General features: G+C 35.3%; 1 protein-coding gene across 1 annotated transcript in view; it reads left to right on the top strand.

Moving 5' to 3' along the window:
- The window catches only part of LOC117326810 (protein dopey-1-like), a 67,707-nt gene that overhangs the window by 33,650 nt on the left and 8,424 nt on the right, over nt 1-25,633 (top strand). Inside the window, 9 exon segments of the mRNA XM_033883532.1 lie at nt 1,260-1,326; nt 2,393-2,549; nt 2,741-2,841; nt 3,129-3,238; nt 5,474-5,685; nt 7,057-7,209; nt 10,271-10,410; nt 10,938-10,993; nt 16,677-16,724. Coding sequence (XP_033739423.1) covers nt 1,260-1,326; nt 2,393-2,549; nt 2,741-2,841; nt 3,129-3,238; nt 5,474-5,685; nt 7,057-7,209; nt 10,271-10,410; nt 10,938-10,993; nt 16,677-16,724 — 1,044 coding nt within the window.

Genomic DNA, 25,633 nt, shown 5'->3' with positions numbered 1-25,633 from the left:
AAAATATCTTTAGAAATTTTATAGAGGGGAGCTGTATTTAGTGAATTACATGTATTAGTGATATCGTTTCTAGAAATCTACAATTATTGTATAAAAGTAACTTCCTTACTGCTGGTTCGAAATATTATCAAATTATCTCCCTTTCTTTCTTAAATAAAAATTACCCATTGATTAATTAATTAATTATATTCGTATTATAATCTACTACTAGTTCTGTTGTGACAGAAAACAAACTTCTTGAAAGTTTTATTTTTTTCTGACCCAAATTGAAATCTGGATTTTTGTGGCAGTTTACGACTTTTTATTAGTGTTGTCAAATTAAAGATGGCTGCAGTACAAACGCTCAGGTGATATAGTGTTACCCATGTCCGTCCTGTCAGTTTGTGTCCCGTCCCGATATAACTAAATAATCTCAGGAACTGCCGATAAGATCCTCACTAAATGGTGGGCTATTCAAATCGCCATGTGTCCGTGGTCCATTGAATTGTCCGTCTGTCCCTCTGTAAACAATTCTTTTTAATGCTATTTCTCAGAAAGAACCAAAGGGATCTTTCTCAAATTTCATATCTTAGTTCCCCTTGGTCCCTAGTTGTGCATATTGATACTTATCGGGAAACAATATGGCCAACAGGCAGCCATCTTGGATTTTGACAATTGAAGTTTGTTATTGCTATTTCTCAGAAAGTGCTGAAAGGATTTTCCTCAAATTTCATATGTAGGTTCCCCTTGGTCCCTAGGTGTACATATTGCATTTTGGGACCGATCAGAAACAACATGGCTGACAGATGGTCATCTTGGATTTTGACAATTGTAGGTTGTTTTTGCTATATAATGTTATTATATAAAGTTATTAAAATAATTTGAAGGAAGAGTGAAAGAAGGGAGATGAAGAGAAAATATCAGTCTTTTATTTGACTGATATGGATCATTCTATGGTCGACACCAAGATCCCTCTGGGATCTCTTGTCTACTTTTAAATAAAAAACATTCATTGAAGCTTTGCAAATCTGTCAACTAGACAACCTTTTGTATGAGTTTCAGAGTAATTGTCAGCTAGAAAATATTTGTTTGGGTCTCTGAGTAATTTATGATATTTTTGGAAGTTTACAGTAAGTTCAGAGTCACTAGTTCTTAATATGCTGTTAATTCTGTTTAATAGATATTGCTCATTATATCTATGCTAGCAAGAAGGAATATCAATAATTCAATTTCAAGAAATTGATTTTTTAGGTATATTTACAGTATCATTTGTGTTATAGGATTCTGAATGAGTTTGTCCAGAAGATGCCATCGATGGAGAACAAGAAAAACCAGAAGGAGTTACAGGTAACTATACATGTGTACAAAGTACTCATACATTTAGTCCAGCATCAGTATCATGTGTTTGTCCAGCATCAGTATCGTGTGTTTGTCATCAGTATCATGTGTTTGTCATCAGTATCGTGTGTTTGTTATCAGTATCGTGTGTTTATCCAGCATCAGTATCGTGTGTTTGTCATCAGTATCGTGTGTTTGTCATCAGTATTGTGTGTTTGTCATCAGTATCATGTGTTTGTCATCAGTATCATGTGTTTGTCATCAGTATCATGTGTTTGTCATCAGTATCGTGTGTTTATCCAGCATCAGTATCGTGTGTTTGTCCAGCATCAGTATCATGTGTTTGTCCAGCATCAGTATCATGTGTTTGTCATCAGTATCGTGTGTTTGTCATCAGTATTGTGTGTTTGTCATCAGTATCATGTGTTTGTCATCAGTATCATGTGTTTGTCATCAGTATCATGTGTTTGTCATCAGTATCGTGTGTTTGTCATCAGTATTGTGTGTTTGTCATCAGTATCATGTGTTTGTCATCAATATCATGTGTTTGTCATCAGTATCGTGTGTTTGTCATCAGTATCGTGTGTTTATCCAGCATCAGTATCGTGTGTTTGTCATCAGTATCGTGTGTTTGTCATCAGTATCGTGTGTTTGTCATCAGTATTGTTTGTTTGTCCAGCATCAGTATCATGGTTTTTACAAACCTTTGAAGTATGATATCAAAGAATATTGTGAGGATGATCCATAACTACCGTATGCATATCCTATTAACTGGCCATTAATCTCCCATTAATCTCCCATTAACTGGCCATTAATCTCCCATTATTCTCCCATTAATCTCTCATTAATCTCCCATTAACTGGCCATTAATCTCCCATTATTCTCCCATTAATCTCTCATTAATCTCCCATTAACTGGCCATTATTCTCCTATTAACTGGCCATTAATCTCCCATTAACTGGCCATTAATCCATTGTTACATACTGTAGTGCTATGGATGGACCGGGATACTTATAGACTACAGACACTGATTTTCCTGGATATATGATAGATACTATTTATGGTTCTGTTGTAGGATATCACCCAGAAGCTACTGGAGTCTGTCGGGTTGATTGCGGGTTCCTCACTGGAGCAGACCACCTGGCTTCGGAGGAATCTGGCAGTCAAGCCAGGTCCACAGACTGACCGACCAGAAATAGATGATGACGATGTTGGTGACGATGTTGAGATTGGTAAATACTAGTTTACAGATTCTGACAATATTTTATTCTATTCCTCTGTTTACAGTAATCAGAAAAAAAAAACAAAAATTGTAGATCTGGGAAAAATACAATACTTACAATGAACACTTATGTATTAACCAGAATGTAATGTCAGTAGTGTGTGTGACATTCTCATCGTTTATTTGTTTCCATGGCGACAGATTCTGATGTAGCAGTCAGAGAGAGGCGAGTGGTGGACCCCAAACTGACCAGTGCTGCAGATTCCAAGTATAGTGTTCAAGCTTTGTCCATTTTGGCCGAGGTAAGATTCTTAATGCACGTTTGGATAACAATTGATTAATATATAGTCATTTTATTCATAACAATAATACAAATTTATTCTTGGATAGCTATTATTATTAGTGGGGGGGGGGGGGGGGGGGGGGGTGGGGTGGGGTGCTTGTTATAATAAGCTGACATCTCCTCCATTAGATTTTTCAACTGATATCATTCATGCTGTGTAACATGGACAGAAAATTGTAGTATTACTATTGTTTACATAGGTAAATGTGTTTTACATAGGTAAATGTGTTTGTCATCTTGTTTTAGCTGACGTCTCCTCTACTAGATGTTGTGTACAGTAGTGAAGAGAAAGACAAAGTCGCACCATTTCTGACCACCATTATGTACAACGTCTTCCCGTATCTCCGTAACCACACGTATGTCTGTCCCATATCTCTATAACCACACGTATGTCTGTCCCATATCTCTGTAACACACGTATGTCTGTCCCATATCTCTGTAACACACGTATGTCTGTCCCATATCTCTGTAACACACGTATGTCTGTCCCATATATCTGTAACCACACATATGTCTGTCCCATATCTCTGTAACCACACGTATGTCTGTCCCATATCTCTATAACCACACGTATGTCTGTCCCATATCTCTGTAACCACACGTATGTCTGTCCTATATCTCTGTAACCACACGTATGTCTCCCCCATATCTCTGTAACCACACGTATGTCTCCCCCATATCTCTGTAACCACACGTATGTCTGTCCCATATCTCTATAACCACACGTATGTCTGTCCCATATATCTGTAACCACACGTATGTCTGTCCTATATCTCTGTAACCACATGTATGTCTCCCCCATATCTCTGTAACCACATGTATGTCTGTCCCATATCTCTGTAACCACACGTATGTCTCCCCCATATCTCTATAACCACACGTATGTCTGTCCCATATCTCTGTAACCACACGTATGTCTGTCCTATATCTCTGTAACCACACGTATGTCTGTCCCATATCTCTGTAACCACACGTATGTCTGTCCCATATCTCTGTAACCACACGTATGTCTGTCCCATATCTCTGTAACCACACGTATGTCTGTCCCATATCTCTGTAACCACACGTATGTCTCCCCCATATCTCTATAACCACACGTATGTCTCCCCCATATCTCTATAACCACACGTATGTCTGTCCCATATCTCTGTAACCACACGTATGTCTGTCCCATATCTCTGTAACCACACGTATGTCTGTCCTATATCTCTGTAACCACACGTATGTCTGTCCCATATCTCTATAACCACACGTATGTCTGTCCCATATCTCTATAACCACACGTATGTCTGTCCCATATCTCTGTAACCACACGTATGTCTCCCCCATATCTCTATAACCACACGTATGTCTGTCCCTATATCTCTGTAACCACACGTATGTCTGTCCCATATCTCTGTAACCACACGTATGTCTGTCCCATATCTCTATAACCACACGTATGTCTGTCCTATATCTCTGTAACCACACGTATGTCTGTCCTATATCTCTGTAACCACACGTATGTCTGTCCTATATCTCTGTAACCACACGTATGTCTGTCCTATATCTCTGTAACCACACATATGTCTGTCCTATATCTCTATAACCACACGTATGTCTGTCCCATATCTCTATAACCACACGTATGTCTGTCCCATATCTCTATAACCACACGTATGTCTGTCCCATATCTCTGTAACCACACGTATGTCTGTCCCCATATCTCTATAACCACACGTATGTCTGTCCTATATCTCTGTAACCACACGTATGTCTGTCCCATATCTCTGTAACCACACGTATGTCTGTCCCATATCTCTGTAACCACACGTATGTCTGTCCCATATCTCTGTAACCACATGTATGTCTGTCCTATATCTCTGTAACCACACATATGTCTGTCCCATATCTCTGTAACCACACGTATGTCTGTCCTATATCTCTGTAACCACACGTATGTCTGTCCCATATCTCTGTAACCACACGTATGTCTGTCCCATATCTCTGTAACCACACGTATGTCTGTCCCATATCTCTGTAACCACATGTATGTCTGTCCTATATCTCTGTAACCACACATATGTCTGTCCCATATCTCTGTAACCACACGTATGTCTGTCCTATATCTCTGTAACCACACGTATGTCTGTCCCATATCTCTGTAACCACACGTATGTCTGTCCTATATCTCTGTAACCACACGTATGTCTGTCCCATATCTCTGTAACCACACGTATGTCTCCCCCATATCTCTGTAACCACACGTATGTCTGTCCCATATCTCTGTAACCACACGTATGTCTCCCCCATATCTCTGTAACCACACGTATGTCTGTCCCATATCTCTGTAACCACACGTATGTCTCCCCCATATCTCTGTAACCACACATATGTCTGTCCCATATCTCTGTAACCACACGTATGTCTAATGACTGATGAGGGTCAAATAAATTAACTGAAATATTTCAAATCTCAGGTGACCTTTAAGGCCTATAGACCTTTTGTTATGGTAAAAGTTCAGTAATTCTTATAATACACCATCTCTGTTGAATGTCCCTGTTCCGGGGAGTAGGAGTAGACAGTACACAGTTATCTGGTTTTGATTGTAGATCCCACAACCTGCCGAGCTACAGGGCATGTTCTCAGATCCTAGCCAGTGTGAGTGGGTACCAGTACACGCGGAAGGCATGGCGACGAGAGGCTCTGGAAATGCTGCTGGACCCTGGATTCTTTCAGATGGACCTGAAATGTATCGGCTATTGGAAAAGTATCATAGATAATTTAATGACACATGATAAAACCACCTTCAAAGATTTAATGGGTGAGTACACAACTGAGTAATTATCTACACAACCAACACTCATAATTTAATGGATTATTATCTACACAACCAACACTCATAATTTAATGGATTATTATCTACACAACCAACACTCACAATTTAATGGATTATTATCTACACAACCAACACTCATAATTTAATGGATTATTATCTACACTACCAACACTCACAATTAAATGGGTTTTTATCTACACAACCAACACTCACAATTTAATGGGTGGTTATCTACACAACCAACACTCATAATTTAATGGGTGATTATCTATACAACCAACACTCACAATTTAATGGGTGGTTATCTATACAACCAACACTCACAATTAAATGGGTGATTATCTACACTACTAACACTCACAATTTGATGGATTATTATCTACACAACTAACACTCATAATTTAATGGGTGATTATCTATACAACCAACACTCACAATTTAATGGGTGATTATCTATACAACCAACACTCACAATTTAATGGATTATTATCTACACTACCAACACTCACAATTTAATGGGTGGTTATCTACACAACCAACACTCACAATTTAATGGGTTATTATCTACACAACCAACACTCACAATTTAATGGGTGGTTATCTACACAACCAACACTCACAATTTAATGGGTGGTTATCTACACAACCAACACTCACAATTTAATGGGTGATTATCTATACAACCAACACTCACAATTTAATGGGTGATTATCTATACAACCAACACTCACAATTTAATGGGTGATTATCTATACAACCAACACTCACAATTTAATGGATTATTATCTACACTACCAACACTGATAATTTAATGGGTGATTATCTACACTACCAACACTCACAATTTAATGGGTTGTTATCTACACTGCTAACACTCACAATTTAATGGGTGATTATCTATACAACCAACACTCACAATTTAATGGGTTTTTATCTACACAACCAACACTCACAATTTAATGGGTGGTTATCTACACTACCAACACTCACAATTTAATGGGTGATTATCTATACAACTAACACTCACAATTTAATGGGTTTTTATCTACACTACCAACACTCACAATTTAATGGGTTTTTATCTACACAACCAACACTCACAATTTAATAGAAGATTATCGACACAACCAACAATCAAAGATATTTATGGATCAATCAATGATTATCTATTCAAAAAAACTCTCAAAATTTATTAATTCAGAATGGTATTCTGCAATCTATAAAGTAACACTTGTTATTTCCACAGGGTTCTCTTCTGTTATATATCTAGATAATATCTTCTTGGTGATATTTATGTAACGAAGTGTTTAGTTGCTGATTAAATATAACAAATAAAGAGTATTTTGTATTTTGTAGGTCGTGTGACGGTGACACAGACTGGATCACTAAGTCTGTTTAGCAGTAAGGAACTCGAACTAGAACAGAGGAGTCACATGTTAAAACGACTCGCCTTTACGATCTTCTGTAGTGAACCTGATCAGTACCAGAAGTCAATGCCCGAGATACAAGGTAGAATGTCTACGACAAAACTTTTATTTTACGTCCGTCACGCCAACCAAATTTTGATGGTATAGTGTCAGTGTGTCCATGGTCTGTCGTCAAGTTTTGGTGAAAGTTTCATCAGTGATCATGTGTTGACAATGGATTTTAAACGTTTGTCGTGTATAAACATTGATCGTATATAAACGCTCCTCATGTATAAACGTTTGTCGTGTATAAACATTGATCGTATATAAACACTCATCTTGTATAAACGTTTGTCGTGTATAAACATTGATCGTATATAAACACTCATCTTGTATAAACGTTTGTCGTGTATAAACATTGATCGTATATAAACACTCATCTTGTATAAACGTTTGTCGTGTATAAACATTGATCGTATATAAACACTCATCTTGTATAAACGTTTGTCGTGTATAAACATTGATCGTATATAAACACTCATCGTGTATAAACGTTTGTCGTGTATAAACATTGATCGTATATAAACACTCATCTTGTATAAACGTTTGTCGTGTATAAACATTGATCGTATATAAACACTCATCGTGTATAAACGTTTGTCGTGTATAAACGTTTGTCGTGTATAAACATTGTAATTTTGTTGTACGTTTATTGTTAGCTCACCTGGTCCTTCTTCTTCATAACCACACATCAGAATTTGACCAAATTTGGTCAGAAGCATCCCTTTGGGTAGGGGACTCAAAATTGTACAAATGGTGGGGCTGACCCCCAAAGGGTCTGAGGGGCGGGGCCAAAAGGGGTCAATTTGTCTCTCTTAATATAAACGACTTCTTCTCTGAAACCAAGCAATGGATATCGCTCATATTTGCCTGGTGGCATCACTATGGGGTGGGGATTAAAAATTGTACAAATGATGGAGCTGACCCCCCCAGGGGCCTGAGGGGCGGGGCCAAATGTGGTCAATTGGGCTATATTGATATTAGCGACTTCTTCTCTGAAACCAAGCAATGGATATTGCTCATATTTGCCTGGTAGCATCACTATTGGGTGGGGATTCAAAATTGTAAAAATGGTGAGGTTGACCCCCAGGGGGCCTGAGGGGCGGGACCAAGAGGGGTCAATTTGGCTAAATTGATATAAACAACTTCTCCACTGAAACCAAGAAATAAATATTGCTCATATTTGACTGTGAGCATCCCTTTGGGGTTGGGATTAAAAATTGTACAAATGGTGGGGCCGACCTCCCTGGGGCCTGAGGGGCGGGGCCAAATGTGGTCAATTGGACTACAGTCAAACTTCGATGTTTCGAAGTTCAAGGGACTAACAGAAAAACTTCGAAACAGCAGGACTTCGAATTATTCATGGTTGACAATAGATCAATGTTTTCTTGATAATGACCATATCTGTTAACGTTACATGTCCTCAGTGTCTTCGTGTTGATCGTCGCCTGTCAGGCTCACATCGGAAAGTTTAGTTAATGTATACCTCAAACACAACAAAATAAAAATTCTTTTCATTAATTATACCTAAGCATTTTGTTAATTAAACAAAATATGTATTGGTTACAAAACACTTATATCGCGTTTAACAGATAAAACAAAAGAAGTACAATGCACACTTACGTAAGTCGTTAGGCTTTTCTGCTAAAGACACGTGCGTTTACGTTATGTGCATATAAAATACGGAATGCCGATCGGTTGGAGAATGCATGATTGAATGACAAATGATCGATTTACTTGGATATTTATTTATAAGTTTGAAACGTGACACTTTGAATATGAGTGAAGCCATCGCTAACTGTTTGTGTTTAAAATTGGTCCGGTTGTTTTACAGTTCCGTAAAATTTACTCACCGACCGCTGATTTCAATGGCGGCGGAGATTATCAGAGGCGACTACCGAAATGTTTTACCGGAGTGATTAAATGTCATGGCTTCTAAATACACCTTTTATCTATCAATTTGGTCTGATTATTAATTAACCCCATGACCGGGAGTGACAACACACGCTATCGTTATCCCTATTGTCAGTCAGGGCATTTGGGGGAGAGGTGTGAAATCTTGCCGCAGGGGTCACGACAAACACCTGTCCAGTGGTCAGGACAGGTGAATTTTTTGTTCGAATCATGAGATGTCAATTACCTATAATATCATAGCTAACGGGTCACGAAAAAAGTTCGATACATCGAAAACTTCGATTTATAAAAATTCGAATCATACATAGTTTCGTTAGTAGTGTTATATAGTGAGAAAATTCGGGACCAAGCAAAAAGTTCGATACAGCGAGAAATTCGAATCAACGAAGTTCGAATCATCGAGGTTTGACTGTATATTGATATAAACGACTTCTTCTCTGAAACCGAGCAATGGATATTGCTCATATTTGCCTGGTAGCATCACTATTGGGTGGGGATTCAAAATTGTACAAATGGTGAGGCTGACCCCCTGGGGGCCTGAGGGGCGGGGCCAAGAGGGGTCAATTTGGCTGAATTGATATGAACAACTTCTTCTCTGAAACTAAGCAAGGGATATCACTCATATTTGCCTGGTAGCATCCTTTTGGGTAGGGATTCAAAATTTTATAAAGGAAGGAACTGACCCCCACTCCCCCCGGGGTGCAGAGGGCGGAGTCAAAAGGGGTCAATTGGTTTAAACAACTTCTTTTCTGAAACTAAGCAATGGATATCACTCACATTTGTGTGGTAGCATCCCTATGGGGTTGTGCCAAAAGTCAATTTTATTTCATGGATTAATGCATTTTTTGGCATAAAAACCTCACGTACCCATATAGAATGCCTATGATATATTGACATAGCAATACCAGTGACAAATATACTTAATCATCATTCTTGTTTCATATCTCATGAAATCCAGGTGAGTGATACAGGCCCTCTGGGCCTCTTGTTATATTGTTGGTACAATGTCTAACCATGATAGTGTGTACCCACAAAATAATTTAAAAGCTACAAACCACGAAAGATAGTACAAATTTATGTTATACAGTGATGAAAAATATTTAATGTAAACAAATTTTACAAGTATTGATAAGAGTTGTATTATTGATGTTTAATGATATAATCTCACTGTTTTTTGTACGTGTTACTAGAGCGGTTGGCGGAGAGCCTGCGACTGCCCCACCAAGTGCCGTCCATCATGGCTCAAGTGTTCGTTTGTTTCCGTGTGCTCATCCTTAGGATGTCTTCTCATCATCTCACCTCACTCTGGCCGACGGTCATTACAGAAATGGTACGGGCCCACTACAGCACACGCTACAATAATTTATATTACATCGGCAGCTATTAGTAATATCTAGTCAAAAGAGGGTTCAGAAATCCAAATGTTTCTGATTTATTTTTAAGAGTCAACAAAGAAAAATAATATCTGATCATTTTAGAATAAAATGTCAAGTTAGAAATAATTTCATTTATATGTTAGTTTGATTTAGTAGTGATGATACACTTTCTAATTCTCGCTTGAGTTATTGTGATATTATGAGGTAATTCTCGCGTGAGTTATTGTGATATTGTGAGGTAATTCTCGCGTGAGTTATTGTGATATTGTGAGGTAATTCTCGCGTGAGTTTTTGTGATATTATGAGGTAATTCTCGCGTGAGTTATTGTGATATTATGAGGTAATTCTCGCGTGAGTTATTGTGATATTGTGAGGTAATTCTCGCGTGAGTTATCGTGAGATGATGACAGTACTCCTGGTTTCTAATTCTCACGTGAGTTATACATTGTGAGGTGATAAACTCCTGTTTTCCGTGTTCCAGGTCCATGTGTTCATGCAGATAGAACAAGAGATGTCTAACGATACAGAGGAGTATAAGTAAGTCACTATAACAACAAAAGGCTTTAAGGTCCCGCATCGAGCTCTTTGTGAGCCCCATTTAAGGTCCCTCATCGAGGATCCTTGTGAGCCCCATTTAAAGTTCCTCATCGAGGATCTTTGTGAGCCCCCAGTCACTGGATTTAATCATATTTACAAAACTAATCTAAGATTTATTTCTTTGTTAGTGCCATTTCTTTGTTTTCATTAACAATGAAATTTAAATCTAAAAGAAAATCTTATTAAATTCAATGCTTTGCTTGCAGTCACTGCAGCTGTCACACATTTTGTCTGGGATATTTTGTAATTGTTTGTGAGAGTGTTGTTTATGTAGGCTGATGTTTTTGTTAAATATTTTGTGTGTCCTTGATTAAATATGCCAGAGAAAACTCCATCATTACAGGACATGATTGGTTAGACTCTATTTATATGGTTAGACACCTATTTGATATGGTTAGACATCTATTTTATATGGTTAGACACCTATTTGATATGGTTAGACACCTATTTGATATGGTTAGACATCTATTTTATATAGTTTAGACACATATTTTATATGATTAGACATATATTTTATATGGTTAGACATCTATTTGATATGGTTAGACACCTATTTATATGGTTAGACACCTATTTATATGGTTAGACACCTATTTGATATGGTTAGACACCTATTTGATATGGTTAGACACCTATTTGATATAGTTAGACATCTATTTTATATAGTTTAGACACATATTTTATATGATTAGACATATATTTTATATGGTTAGACATCTATTTGATATGGTTAGACACCTATTTATATGGTTAGACACCTATTTATATGGTTAGACACCTATTTGATATGGTTAGACATCTATTTGATATGGTTAGACATCTATTTGATATGGTTAGACACCTATTTGATATGGTTAGACACCTATTTGATATGGTTAGACACCTATTTGATATGGTTAGACACCTATTTATATGGTTAGACACCTATTTATATGGTTAGACACCTATTTGATATGGTTAGACACCTATTTATATGGTTAGACACCTATTTATATGGTTAGACACCTATTTGATATGGTTAGACACCTATTTATATGGTTAGACATCTATTTGACATGGTTAGACATCTATTTGATATGGTTAGACACCTATTTATATGGTTAGACACCTATTTGATATGGTTAGACACCTATTTGATATGGTTAGACACCTATTTATATGGTTAGACACCTATTTATATGGTTAGACACCTATTTATATGGTTAGACACCTATTTGATATGGTTAGACACCTATTTGATATGGTTAGACACATATTTTATATGGTTAGACACCTATTTTATATGATTAGACACCTATTTATATGGTTAGACACCTATTTATATGGTTAGACACCTATTTGATATGGTTAGACACCTATTTATATGGTTAGACACCTATTTATATGGTTAGACACCTATTTGATATGGTTAGACACCTATTTATATGGTTAGACATCTATTTGACATGGTTAGACATCTATTTGATATGGTTAGACACCTATTTATATGGTTAGACACCTATTTGATATGGTTAGACACCTATTTATATGGTTAGACATCTATTTGACATGGTTAGACATCTATTTGATATGGTTAGACACATATTTATATGGTTAGACACCTATTTGATATGGTTAGACACCTATTTATATGGTTAGACACCTATTTGATATGGTTAGACATCTATTTGATATGGTTAGACACATATTTATATGGTTAGACACCTATTTGATATGGTTAGACACCTATTTATATGGTTAGACACCTATTTGATATGGTTAGACACCTATTTGATATGGTTAGACACCTATTTGATATGGTTAGACACCTATTTGATATGGTTAGACACATATTTATATGACTAGACACCTATTTGATATGGTTAGACACCTATTTGATATGGTTAGACACCTATTTGATATGGTTAGACACCTATTTATATGGTTAGACACCTATTTGATATGGTTAGACACATATTTATATGACTAGACACCTATTTTATATGGTTAGACACCTATTTGATATGGTTAGACACCTATTTGATATGGTTAGACACCTATTTGATATGGTTAGACACCTATTTGATATGGTTAGACACCTATTTATATGGTTAGACACCTATTTGATATGGTTAGACATCTATTTGATATGGTTAGACACCTATTTATATGGTTAGACACCTATTTGATATGGTTAGACACCTATTTATATGGTTAGACACCTATTTGATATGGTTAGACACCTATTTATATGGTTAGACACCTATTTGATATGGTTAGACACCTATTTATATGGTTAGACACCTATTTGACATGGTTAGACACCTATTTGATATGTTTAGACCCTATTTATATGGTTAGACTCCTGTTTGACATGGTTAGACACCTATTTATATGGTTAGACATCTATTTGACATGGTTAGACACCTATTTATATGGTTAGACACCTATTTATATGGTTAGACACCTATTTGATATGTTTAGACCCTATTTATATGGTTAGACTCCTGTTTGACATGGTTAGACACCTATTTATATGGTTAGACATCTATTTGACATGGTTAGACACCTATTTATATGGTTAGACACCTATTTATATGACTAGACACCTATTTGGTATGTTTAGACCCTATTTATATGGTTAGACATCTATTTGATATGTTTAGACCCTATTTATATGGTTAGACATCTATTTGACATGGTTAGACACCTATTTATATGGTTAGACACCTATTTATATGGTTAGACACCTATTTGACATGGTTAGACACCTATTTGATATGGTTAGACACCTGTTTTATATGACTAGACACCTATTTGATATGGTTAGACACCTATTTATATGGTTAGACACCTATTTATATGACTAGACACCTATTTGGTATGTTTAGACCCTATTTATATGGTTAGACATCTATTTGATATGGTTAGACACCTATTTGATATGGTTAGACACCTATTTGACATGGTTAGACACCTATTTATATGGTTAGACATCTATTTGATATGGTTAGACACCTATTTATATGGTTAGACACCTATTTGTATGGTTAGACACCAAATTGATATGGTTAGACACCTATTTATATGGTTAGACACCTATTTGATATAATTAGACACATATTTATATGGTTAGACACCTATTTGATATGGTTAGACACCTATTTGATATGGTTAGACACATATTTATATGATTAGACACCTATTTGATATGGTTAGACATCTATTTTATATAGTTTAGACATCTATTTTATATGGTTAGACATCTATTTTATATAGTTTAGACATCTATTTTATATGGTTAGACATCTATTTTATATAGTTTAGACATCTATTTTATATGGTTAGACATCTATTTGATATGGTTAGACACCTATTTATATGGTTAGACACCTATTTGATATGGTTAGACACCTATTTATATGGTTAGACATCTATTTTATATAGTTTAGACATCTATTTTATATGGTTAGACATCTATTTTATATAGTTTAGACATCTATTTTATATGGTTAGACATCTATTTGATATGGTTAGACACCTATTTATATGGTTAGACACCTATTTGACATGGTTAGACACCTATTTGATATGGTTAGACACCTATTTGATATGGTTAGACACCTATTTTATATGGTTAGACACCTATTTGATATGGTTAGACACCTATTTGATATGGTTAGACATATATTTGATATGGTTAGACATCTATTTTATATAGTTGACACCTATTTATATGGTTAGACACCTATTTTATATGATTAGACACCTATTTATATGGTTAGACACCTATTTATATGACTAGACACCTATTTGATATGGTTAGACACCTATTTATATGGTTAGACACCTATTTGATATGGTTAGACACCTATTTATATGGTTAGACACCTATTTGATATGGTTAGACATCTATTTTATATAGTTTAGACATCTATTTTATATGGTTAGACATCTATTTTATATAGTTTAGACATCTATTTTATATGGTTAGACATCTATTTGATATGGTTAGACACCTATTTATATGGTTAGACACCTATTTGATATGGTTAGACACCTATTTGATATGGTTATACACCTATTTGATATGGTTATACACCTATTTGATATGGTTAGACACCTATTTGATATGGTTAGACACCTATTTGATATGGTTAGACACCTATTTGATATGGTTAGACACCTATTTATATGATTAGACATATATTTGATATGGTTAGACATCTATTTGATATGGTTAGACACCTATTTATATGGTTAGACACCTATTTGATATGGTTAGACACCTATTTGATATGGTTAGACACCTATTTGATATGGTTAGACACCTATTTGATATGGTTAGACACCTATTTGATATGGTTAGACACCTATTTGATATGGTTAGACACCTATTTGATATGGTTAGACACCTATTTATATAGCTAGACACCTATTTGATATGGTTAGACATCTATTTTATATAGTTTAGACATCTATTTTATATGGTTAGACACCTATTTGATATGGTTACACACCTATTTGATATGGTTAGACACCTATTTATATGGTTAGACATCTATTTTATATGGTTAGACACCTATTTGACATGGTTAGACACCTATTTATATGGTTAGACACCTATTTGACATGGTTAGACACCTATTTGATATGGTTATACACCTATTTGATATGGTTGACACCTATTTGATATGGTTAGACACCTATTTGACATGGTTAGACACCTATTTGATATGGTTATACACCTATTTGATATGGTTAGACACCTATTTGATATGGTTAGACACCTATTTATATGGTTAGACATCTATTTGATATGGTTAGACACATATTTATATGGTTAGACATCTATTTGTTATGGTTAGACACCTATTTGACATGGTTAGACACATATTTGATATGGTTACACACCTATTTGATATGTTTAGACACCTATTTGATATGGTTAGACACCTATTTATATGGTTAGACATCTATTTGATATGGTTAGACACATATTTATATGGTTAGACATCTATTTGTTATGGTTAGACACCTATTTGACATGGTTAGACACATATTTGATATGGTTACACACCTATTTGGTATGTTTAGACACCTATTTATATGGTTAGACATCTATTTGATATGGTTAGACACCTATTTGATATGGTAAGACACCTATTTATATGGTTAGACACCTATTTGACATGGTTAGACACCTATTTGATATGGTTAGACACCTATTTGGTATGTTTAGACACCTATTTGATATGGTTAGACATCTATTTGATATGTTTAGACACCTATTTGATATGGTTAGACATCTATTTGATATGGTTAGACACCTATTTATATGGTTAGACACCTATTTGATACGGTTAGACACCTATTTGATATGGTTAGACACCTATTTGATATAGTTAAGACACCTATTTGATAGCATCATTAGGTTTTGTCTTATTTACCACAAAGAGAGATGTGTAGTGTTTATGCTTAAGCACAAAGGTTTGCGGAGTGATGACATCTTTCTTGTTAAATACAAAATTGTCGTCTTTCAATGCTGTTCTACTAAAATGTCAAGGATTACATGGATTTAACTGTTTTAGCCTGTTTGTTTTTCTGTATTGATGACAGTGTCAACTGTTCACTGTATTTGTAGCCACACCGTAAGCCAGCGTCCCCGGAGTAACACGCAGCCCTGGACAAGGTTACCACGACCTTCACTCTAGTTTATAGATATTACTTTGTTGTGTTTTCAGTGTCTAACTTTCTACCAGTGAAAATCACAGAAACTTGATTTTAGTAGGAATATTGTTCTGAATCTGTAAACTCAATTAAAATATCATTTTTTTGAAAATGGAAATAAAAAGTCCAAAGGAATCAGAAAGTACACTCTAAGTTTACTGAGATAAGTTTACTGAGACCTGATATACAGATATAAGTTTACTCAGACTTGATATATAGATATAAGTTTACTGAGACTTGATATATAGATATAAGTTTACTCAGACTTTATATATAGATATAAGTTTACTCAGACTTGATATACAGATATAAGTTTACCGAGACTTGATATATAGATAAAAGTTTACCGAGACTTGATATATAGATTAAGTTTACTGAGACTTGATATATAGATTAAGTTTACTGAGACTTGATATATAGATATAAGTTTACCGAGACTTGATATATAGATATAAGTTTACTCAGACTTGATATATAGATATAAGTTTACTCAGACTTGATATATAGATATAAGTTTACTCAGACTTGATATATACATATAAGTTTACTCAGACTTGATATATACATATAAGTTTACTCAGACTTGATATATAGATATAAGTTTACTGAGACCTGATATATAGATATAAGTTTACTGAGACTTGATATATAGATATAAGTTTACCGAGACTTGATATATAGATATAAGTTTACTCAGACTTGATATATAGATATAAGTTTACTCAGACTTGATATACAGATATAAGTTTACTCAGACTTGATATATAGATATAAGTTTACTCAGACTTGATATATACATATAAGTTTACTCAGACTTGATATATACATATAAGTTTACTCAGACTTGATATATAGATATAAGTTTACTCAGACTTGATATATAGATATAAGTTTACCGAGACCTGATATATAGATATAAGTTTACTCAGACTTGATATATAGATATAAGTTTACTCAGACTTGATATATAGATATAAGTTTACTCAGACTTGATATATACATATAAGTTTACTCAGACTTGATATATAGATATAAGTTTACTGAGACCTGATATATAGATATAAGTTTACTGAGACTTGATATATAGATATAAGTTTACTGAGACCTGATATATAGATATAAGTTTACTCAGACTTGATATATAGATTAAGTTTACTGAGACTTGATATATAGATATAAGTTTACTGAGACTTGATATATAGATATGAGTTTACTCAGACTTGATAGATATAAGTTTACTGAGACTTGATATATAGATATAAGTTTACTCAGACTTGATATATAGATATAAGTTTACTCAGACTTGATATATAGATATAAGTTTACTAAGACTTGATATATAGATATAAGTTTACTGAGACCTGATATATAGATATAAGTTTACTCAGACTTGATATATAGATATAAGTTTACTCAGACTTGATATATAGATATAAGTTTACCGAGACTTGATATATAGATATAAGTTTACTGTGACTTGATATATACATGTAAGTTTACTCAGACTTGATATATACATGTAAGTTTACTCAGACTTGATAGATATAAGTTTACTGAGACTTGATATATAGATATAAGTTTATTCAGACTTGATATATAGATATAAGTTTACTCAGACTTGATATATAGATATAAGTTTACTCAGACTTGATATATAGATATAAGTTTACTCAGACTTGATATATAGATATAAGTTTACCGAGACTTGATATATAGATATAAGTTTACCGAGACTTGATATATAGATATAAGTTTACTGAGACCTGATATATAGATATAAGTTTACCGAGACTTGATATATAGATATAAGTTTACTGAGACCTGATATATAGATATAAGTTTACCGAGACTTGATATATAGATATAAGTTTACTCAGACTTGATATATAGATATAAGTTTACAGAGACTTGATATATAGATATAAGTTTACTGAAACTTGATATATACATGTAAGTTTACTGAAACACGATATATTACTTTCGCCTGCTCTTGTGACTATGTATCATCCTATATTTTGACCAATGTATGATTTGACACATGTAAATAGGATGCTGAATGCATGCCAACTGAAGACTGACGATATGTTATGAAGCTTCTGATATATTCTAGATATCGCTCTTCTATAACAATTCTCTGTGTACCACATTGCTTTCATTTTACTTGATCGTCAAATCTATAATCTTGTTCTCTGGTGTGACCTTGAAACTGTCATCTGAGGTGTATAAATGGATTGTTGTCACCTAATTTCTACAGCTTGATTAATGCCATTTGTATACGGAGGATAATTTCTATCCAGAATTATAGTCGATACTAGAACATGACAGTGTCACAAGTTAGGATGACAGAGTTATTTTGATTTGATAGGATGATCCAGGCTGACGCTGCCTTCACTCACAAAAATGAATCTGGATTAAAGACAAGTTCCTTGTGATTTTCAGCTTTTCGATCATATTATATAACGTATCATGATGATTAACTCTAATCAGTAAACTATACTTAACACAAATATCCATCTAATCTAACTTTCGTGTGATATTCTGACACCCATTTTTAGCTCACCTGACTTCTCCGTCGGTCAACATTTTCTTTAAATCCCTACTCCTCCTGAACGCCTGAATGGATTTTGATGAAATTTGGTCTGGACCATTATTGGCCAAAGGGGATAAAATGTGTTGTATAAATGGAGGATTTGGCTCCCCCGGAGCCAGAGGGACGGGGCCCAATTGGGGAAATAGAGTTAAATCATTTAAATCCCAACTTGTCCTGAACAACGGAATGCATTTTGATGAAATTTGGTCTGGGGCATTATAGGCCAAAGGAGATCTAATGTTGTATAAGCGAAGGAATAGAACTCATGGGGTTGGAGAAAAGGGGCCCAAAAGGGGAAATATAGCAAAAAAAAAAAAAACTTTAAAATCCTTTTTCAAGAATGACAGGATTTGGTTCACCTGTATCTTGAACCATTGTTGGGAGAGGCAGTTCAAAGATAGAAAAATATTTGAAATATAACTTAAATAAGAGTATTTTGCCATCATTACTGAAATATCCAGGTGAGCAATGCAGGCCCTCTGGGCCTCTTGTTTTTATTTTACTGGCAGTTGATATTTAGTGGATTGAAAGTTCAGAGGATTTTTTGGTACTTATATAACACTTTATTTCTGGTTGGTTGTGAAATATTGCCAAAGTCAATAGGAATCTATTTTTAGCTCACTGTGATGAAGTCCAGGTATATCTATACCCCGGTGTCAGCATCATCAGTATAGACAGCTAGGTTAAAGTTTTTAGGTCACCTGAGGCTTGGTCTCGGTTGACCTATTGCGATCGCCTTTTGTCCGGCGTCATCCGTCGTCCGTCGTCCGTCGTAAACAATTTACATTTTCAACTTCTTCTCAAAAACCAACAGGCCCAGAGACCTGATATTGGATGTGTAGCATGCTTGGATGAAGGGCTACAAAGTTTGTTCAAGTGAATGACCTTGACATTCATTCAAGGTCACTGGGGTCAAATTTGCTAAAATCTTTGAACAACTTCTTCTCAATAACCAAGAGGCCCAGAGACTGGATATTAGGTCTGTAGCATGTTGGTACAAATGGCTACAAAGTTTGTTCAAATTGGTGACCTCGACCTTCATTTAGGGTCACAGGGGTCAAATATGCTAAAATCTTTAAACAACTTCTTCTTGATAACCAAAAGGCCCAGAGACCCAATATTAGGTCTGTAGCATGCTGCGATGAAGGTTGTTCAAATGGATGACCTTGACTTTCATTCAAGGCCACAGGGGTCAAATATGCTAAAATCTTTAAACAACTTCTTCTTGTTAACCAAAAGGCCCAGAGACCCAATATTAGGTCTGTAGCATGCTGGGATGAAGGGCTACCAACTTTGTTCAAATGGATGACCTTGACCTTCATTCAAGGTCACAGGGATCTAACATGCTAAAATCCTTTTGTAACAACTTCTTCTTGATAACCAAGTGGCCCAGAGACCCAATATTGGGTCTGTAGCATGCTATGAAGTGCTACCAAGTTTGTTCAAATAGATGACCTTGAACTTCATTCAAGGTCACAGGGGTCAAATATGCTAAAATATATCATAACTCAGGTGACCGTTAAGGCCCATGGCCTCTTGTTATAAATACTAATACTAATACTAATGCTAATGAGGATACAGATTAGGTATTAGTGTATGACGAGACCTTTCTATTGGTACTACATTTGCAGACCTACTACCTTGACAGTGACCTTTGACCTACTTTTAAAAAACCTTAACCTTGGCCACTGTATGTTAACAGTACAAGATAGGGCTTTCATATTTGACACATGTGTTCCTTGTGACATTGCCTTTTCATTTACAGACCTTCTGACCTTGACTGTACTGACCTGCTGACCTTGACTGTACTGACCTGCTGACCTTGACTGTACAGACCTTCTGACCTTGACTGTACTGACCTGCTGACCTTGATTGTACTGACCTGCTGACCTTGACTGTACAGACCTGCTGACCTTGACTGTACAGACCTGCTGACCTTGACTGTACAGACCTGCTGACCTTGACTGTACTTACTTTTGTGAAAAATTGATTCCAAATTTCAACCCACTCGCGAGCTATGTTGTCTTCTGACAGCTAATGTTAGTCATATGTCACCTGTATAAACACAAAAAGCAGAAAATTCCCTGTGGAAGTTAAATTGTAGCCAGTCAATATTGACAAACCTCTTCATGCTTATACCACACCAGACCTACAGATACTATATATACAGTCACAAGGAATATCATACAATTCATGCATGTTGATGTTGTGTTTATTTTCGTGTAAAATTATTCAGGTTTTAAGTAATTTAAATATGCTAGTTGTTCTTGCTAATATATTTCTCTCTTCAGTTTGATATTTTCTGAAGTATAATGTAATATAATGTAAATTAGAATAATGAGTGGATAACAGATCTGTTCAGTCTAAATCAGTTCCCAGGTGTCACCTCCCACTTCGGATCCTACCGTGTCACTTCCCATTATAGCTGAAATCACTACCTTTTACTCATCACCATCCTTGTACACTTGTATTTCAGATTAATATTATAAAGACATAAAAGTCAGATATTCCATACCAGGGTACTTGAGATTCTGCCGTCGGCCAAAAAATTACGCCATATACTGTAAACATTCATATTTTAGCAGTAATTTTATTTTACCCATTTGCGCTGGTATTAAACATTCCGCTAAATTATGATTACACTTAAAATAAGGGGCCGCGGTGGCCGAATGGTTAAGGTGTCCCGACACTTTATCACTAGCCCTCTACCTCTGGGTTGCGAGTTCGAAACCTACGTGGGGCAGTTGCCAGGTACTGACCGTAGGCCGGTGGTTTTTCTCCGGGTACTCCGGCTTTCCTCCACCTCCAAAACCTGGCACGTCCTTAAATGACCCTGGCTGTTAATAGGACGTTAAACAAAAACAGAGTATTTAATATTATATCGCAAACATTGTCACTAATTAGACTGCTAATCTGTTTTAATTGATGGTTTTGCCAAAATAAATATGTTACAATATATACTGACATCTACTTTGCCTCTTCAGCAAAAAAGTATATCGTTAAATCTTGTCTTAGATAATAGGAATTTTAAAGGAGAAAATCATCAATTCTTTCCATCTAAGAAATGACTGTACATGGAATTATGTTTCTTATTTCCACACAAAAAAAAAGTTATAATCAAATGTGTTTTGTTGTATTGACTGTAAAGACAAGATTTTTTAATTAGTTTACTGTAGCTAATCCTACTGTTATTAATCTCAGAGTTCATACGTCAAATTAACAAGAAGAGGGTAAAACAATTATTTATCTCAAGGTCAGTGTAAAGTCCACCGATGTAAACCTTTATCTTGAGGTCCGTGTAAAGTCCACTGATGTAAACCTTTATCTTGGTGTCAGTGTAAAGTCCACCGATGTAAACCTTTATCTCGAGGTCAGTGTAAAGTCCACCGATGTAAACCTTTATCTTGAGGTCAGTGTAAAGTCCACCGATGTAAACCTTTATCTCGAGGTCAGTGTAAAGTCCACTGATGTAAACCTTTATCTTGAGGTCAGTGTAAAGTCCACCGATGTAAACCTTTATCTTGAGGTCAGTGTAAAGTCCACCGATGTAAACCTTTATCTTGAGGTCAGTGTAAAGTCCACTGATGTAAACATTTATCTTGAGGTCAGTGTAAAGTCCACCGATGTAAACCTTTATCTTGTAGTCAGTGTAAAGTCCACTGATGTAAACCTTTATTTTGAGGTCAGTGTAGATGTTTCTCAACTTTCACATGTACATTCCCATTGGTCCCTATATAGTTCTGCCATAGATGTTGGCAGTTTCAATGTGTTAGATCTGAGATTTCATAGGAAGGTTTTTCTTGTTATCACAGGAACAAAGCGAAAAGTACAGCAACTTAGATCATTCTGTTATCACTAATAAAGATCTTTCAATGGTGTATGATCTGACATCACTAATAAAGATCTTTCAAGTGGTGTGTGATCTGACATTACTAATACATATCATTCAGTGGTGGGCACCAAGATCCCTTTGGAATCTCTTCTATTAATAAACTACAGATAGATGTACAGATCTACGTTTGAATAATTGTTGATATACTTATACGAAGATTGTTAAGTAAAATAACTGTAACAGAGATTTTAAGACCTCAGTTGCTCTGTGAAATAAACAACTGGCTTATGATCTTGATATATCAATAACAGATATGTATCTTTTGATAACTTTACACATCAGCTTTCAGGATGGATAATTATTTCTTGAAATTAAGATATTATGCAAATGAAAATAGGCAATTGTTTCTTACCTTGTTTTCGCTGTATTTGTGTTCTATATTGTATTGTAGAAGAGTTTTCGCTGTATTTGTGTTCTATATTGTATTGTAGAAGAGTTTTCGCTGTATTTGTGTTCTATATTGTATTGTAGAAGAGTTTTCGCTGTATTTGTGTTCTATATTGTATTGTAGAAGATTTTTCGCTGTATTTCCCAAACGGTAATTGTTGTAGTTCAGTATCTGTTGGTTGACCTTTTCTTTACGGTGACTTTAATCAGGGCTGGAAAAACTATTAATCAAACTGAAGATATACATAACTCTTCCTGGTAAAGGTCAAGTATTTTAGTGTTCTCACAGCCTTAAAAATCTTGAATTTGAAGGGTGTTTTTCCTAAAATGACCCTAAATTTATTCAAGAACCATTAAAGACCAAAGCTTTATCAAAAACAGCCATAAAAAGATTCCTAAAAATGTCCTAAAAAGGTTCCTAAAAGGTCACTAAAAAGGCCCTAAATCCATATAAACACATCTGAAATGTATTTTCAATATTTATTTGATGTTATTTATTTTCACTAGAAATTTTAGAAAATGAGTTTAAAATGTAATTAATGAGGAAGATGAAAAAGTGTGGAGAAAACGAGGAAAAAGGAGACGATATTGGCCTTGTACCTAAACAAGTAGAACCTGACATGTTAACTCCTACAGAATCAGAAGACGTGTATGATGAGGAATTTCTCCCACATACCTGAAACTGAAAAACTAAAAATTGATGGTTAAATAATGTCATGGAAAGGGGCCCTAATTCTTTTCATTTTTCCCCTAAAAAGACACAGAAAAATTAATTCTCTAAATAAAAAGACACAGAAATATTAATTCCCTAAATTTGATGTATTTCTTTATGAACCCTGTCTTTACCAACTTCTCTAATAACATTTGAAATAACTTTTTTCAAACTGACATTGAAATCTTAATTAAACATTGTACAAATTTAATTTTCTGTCTGGGGTTTAAATTTCAAACCTAAGACTTTCATGCTAGAAATTTTAATATAAAACATTTCCTGCAGAGGTAGATTTAATTTTGATTTATTTAAACAGTGCTAATTGATACAAATGAAGTATGAACTCTTGTTCCGGTTAATACATTGTTACAATGAAATTGTATTAGACTGATCCATCGACACAGAACAAAACAAGTCAAAATCAGCCGACGACAGCTCACTGACCAATCATTTATAATCAGCCGACGACAGGTCACTGGCCAATCATTTATAATCAGCTGATGAAGGCTCACTGACCAATCATTTATGATCAGCTGATGAAGGCTCACTGACCAATCATTCATAATCAGCTGATGAAGGCTCACTGACCAATCATTCATAATCAGCTGATGAAGGCTCACTGACCAATCATTTATAATCAGCTGATGAAGGCAGCTAGCTCACTGACCAATCATTTATAATCAGCTGATGAAGGCTCACTGACCAATCATTTATAATCAGCTGATGACGGCTCACTGACCAATCATTCATAATCAGCTGATGACGGCTCACTGACCAATCAAATACTCTTTATAGATGGAAGGATCTAAGGTGTTTTACTAAAATTGTGAATTTTATGACCCTGGGGTCTCTGTTTCCCTTTAGGGAGGGGGTAAACTTTATAATAGTAATTTATACTAGGGAAATAACATTTTCAACTCTTGCATTGTTTAATTTCTTTTGAAATTAATTCTAACCTGAATGGGATGACAATTTGATGTTATGCTCATGTTGGCATTACTGATCCTCGGGATGGGCGGCTCATAAAAGGGTTAAACTAACTGACCCCAGGGGCTGATGGGCAGGGCTTAAAATGGTCAAACTAACTGACCCCCGGGGGCTGATGGGCAGGGCTTAAAATGGTCAAACTGACTGACCCCAGGGGCTGATGGGTGGGTCATAAAAGGGTCAAACTAACTGACCCCAGGGGCTGATGGGTGGGGCCTAAATTGGTCAAACTGACTGACTCCAGGGGCTGATGGGTGGGGCCTAAAATGGTCAAACTGACTGACCCCAGGGGCTGATGGGTAG

This window comes from Pecten maximus, chromosome 5 (assembly GCF_902652985.1).
Source record: "Pecten maximus chromosome 5, xPecMax1.1, whole genome shotgun sequence".
NCBI lineage: Eukaryota > Metazoa > Mollusca > Bivalvia > Pectinida > Pectinidae > Pecten > Pecten maximus.
This window is presented reverse-complemented; position numbering and strand designations above follow the sequence as displayed.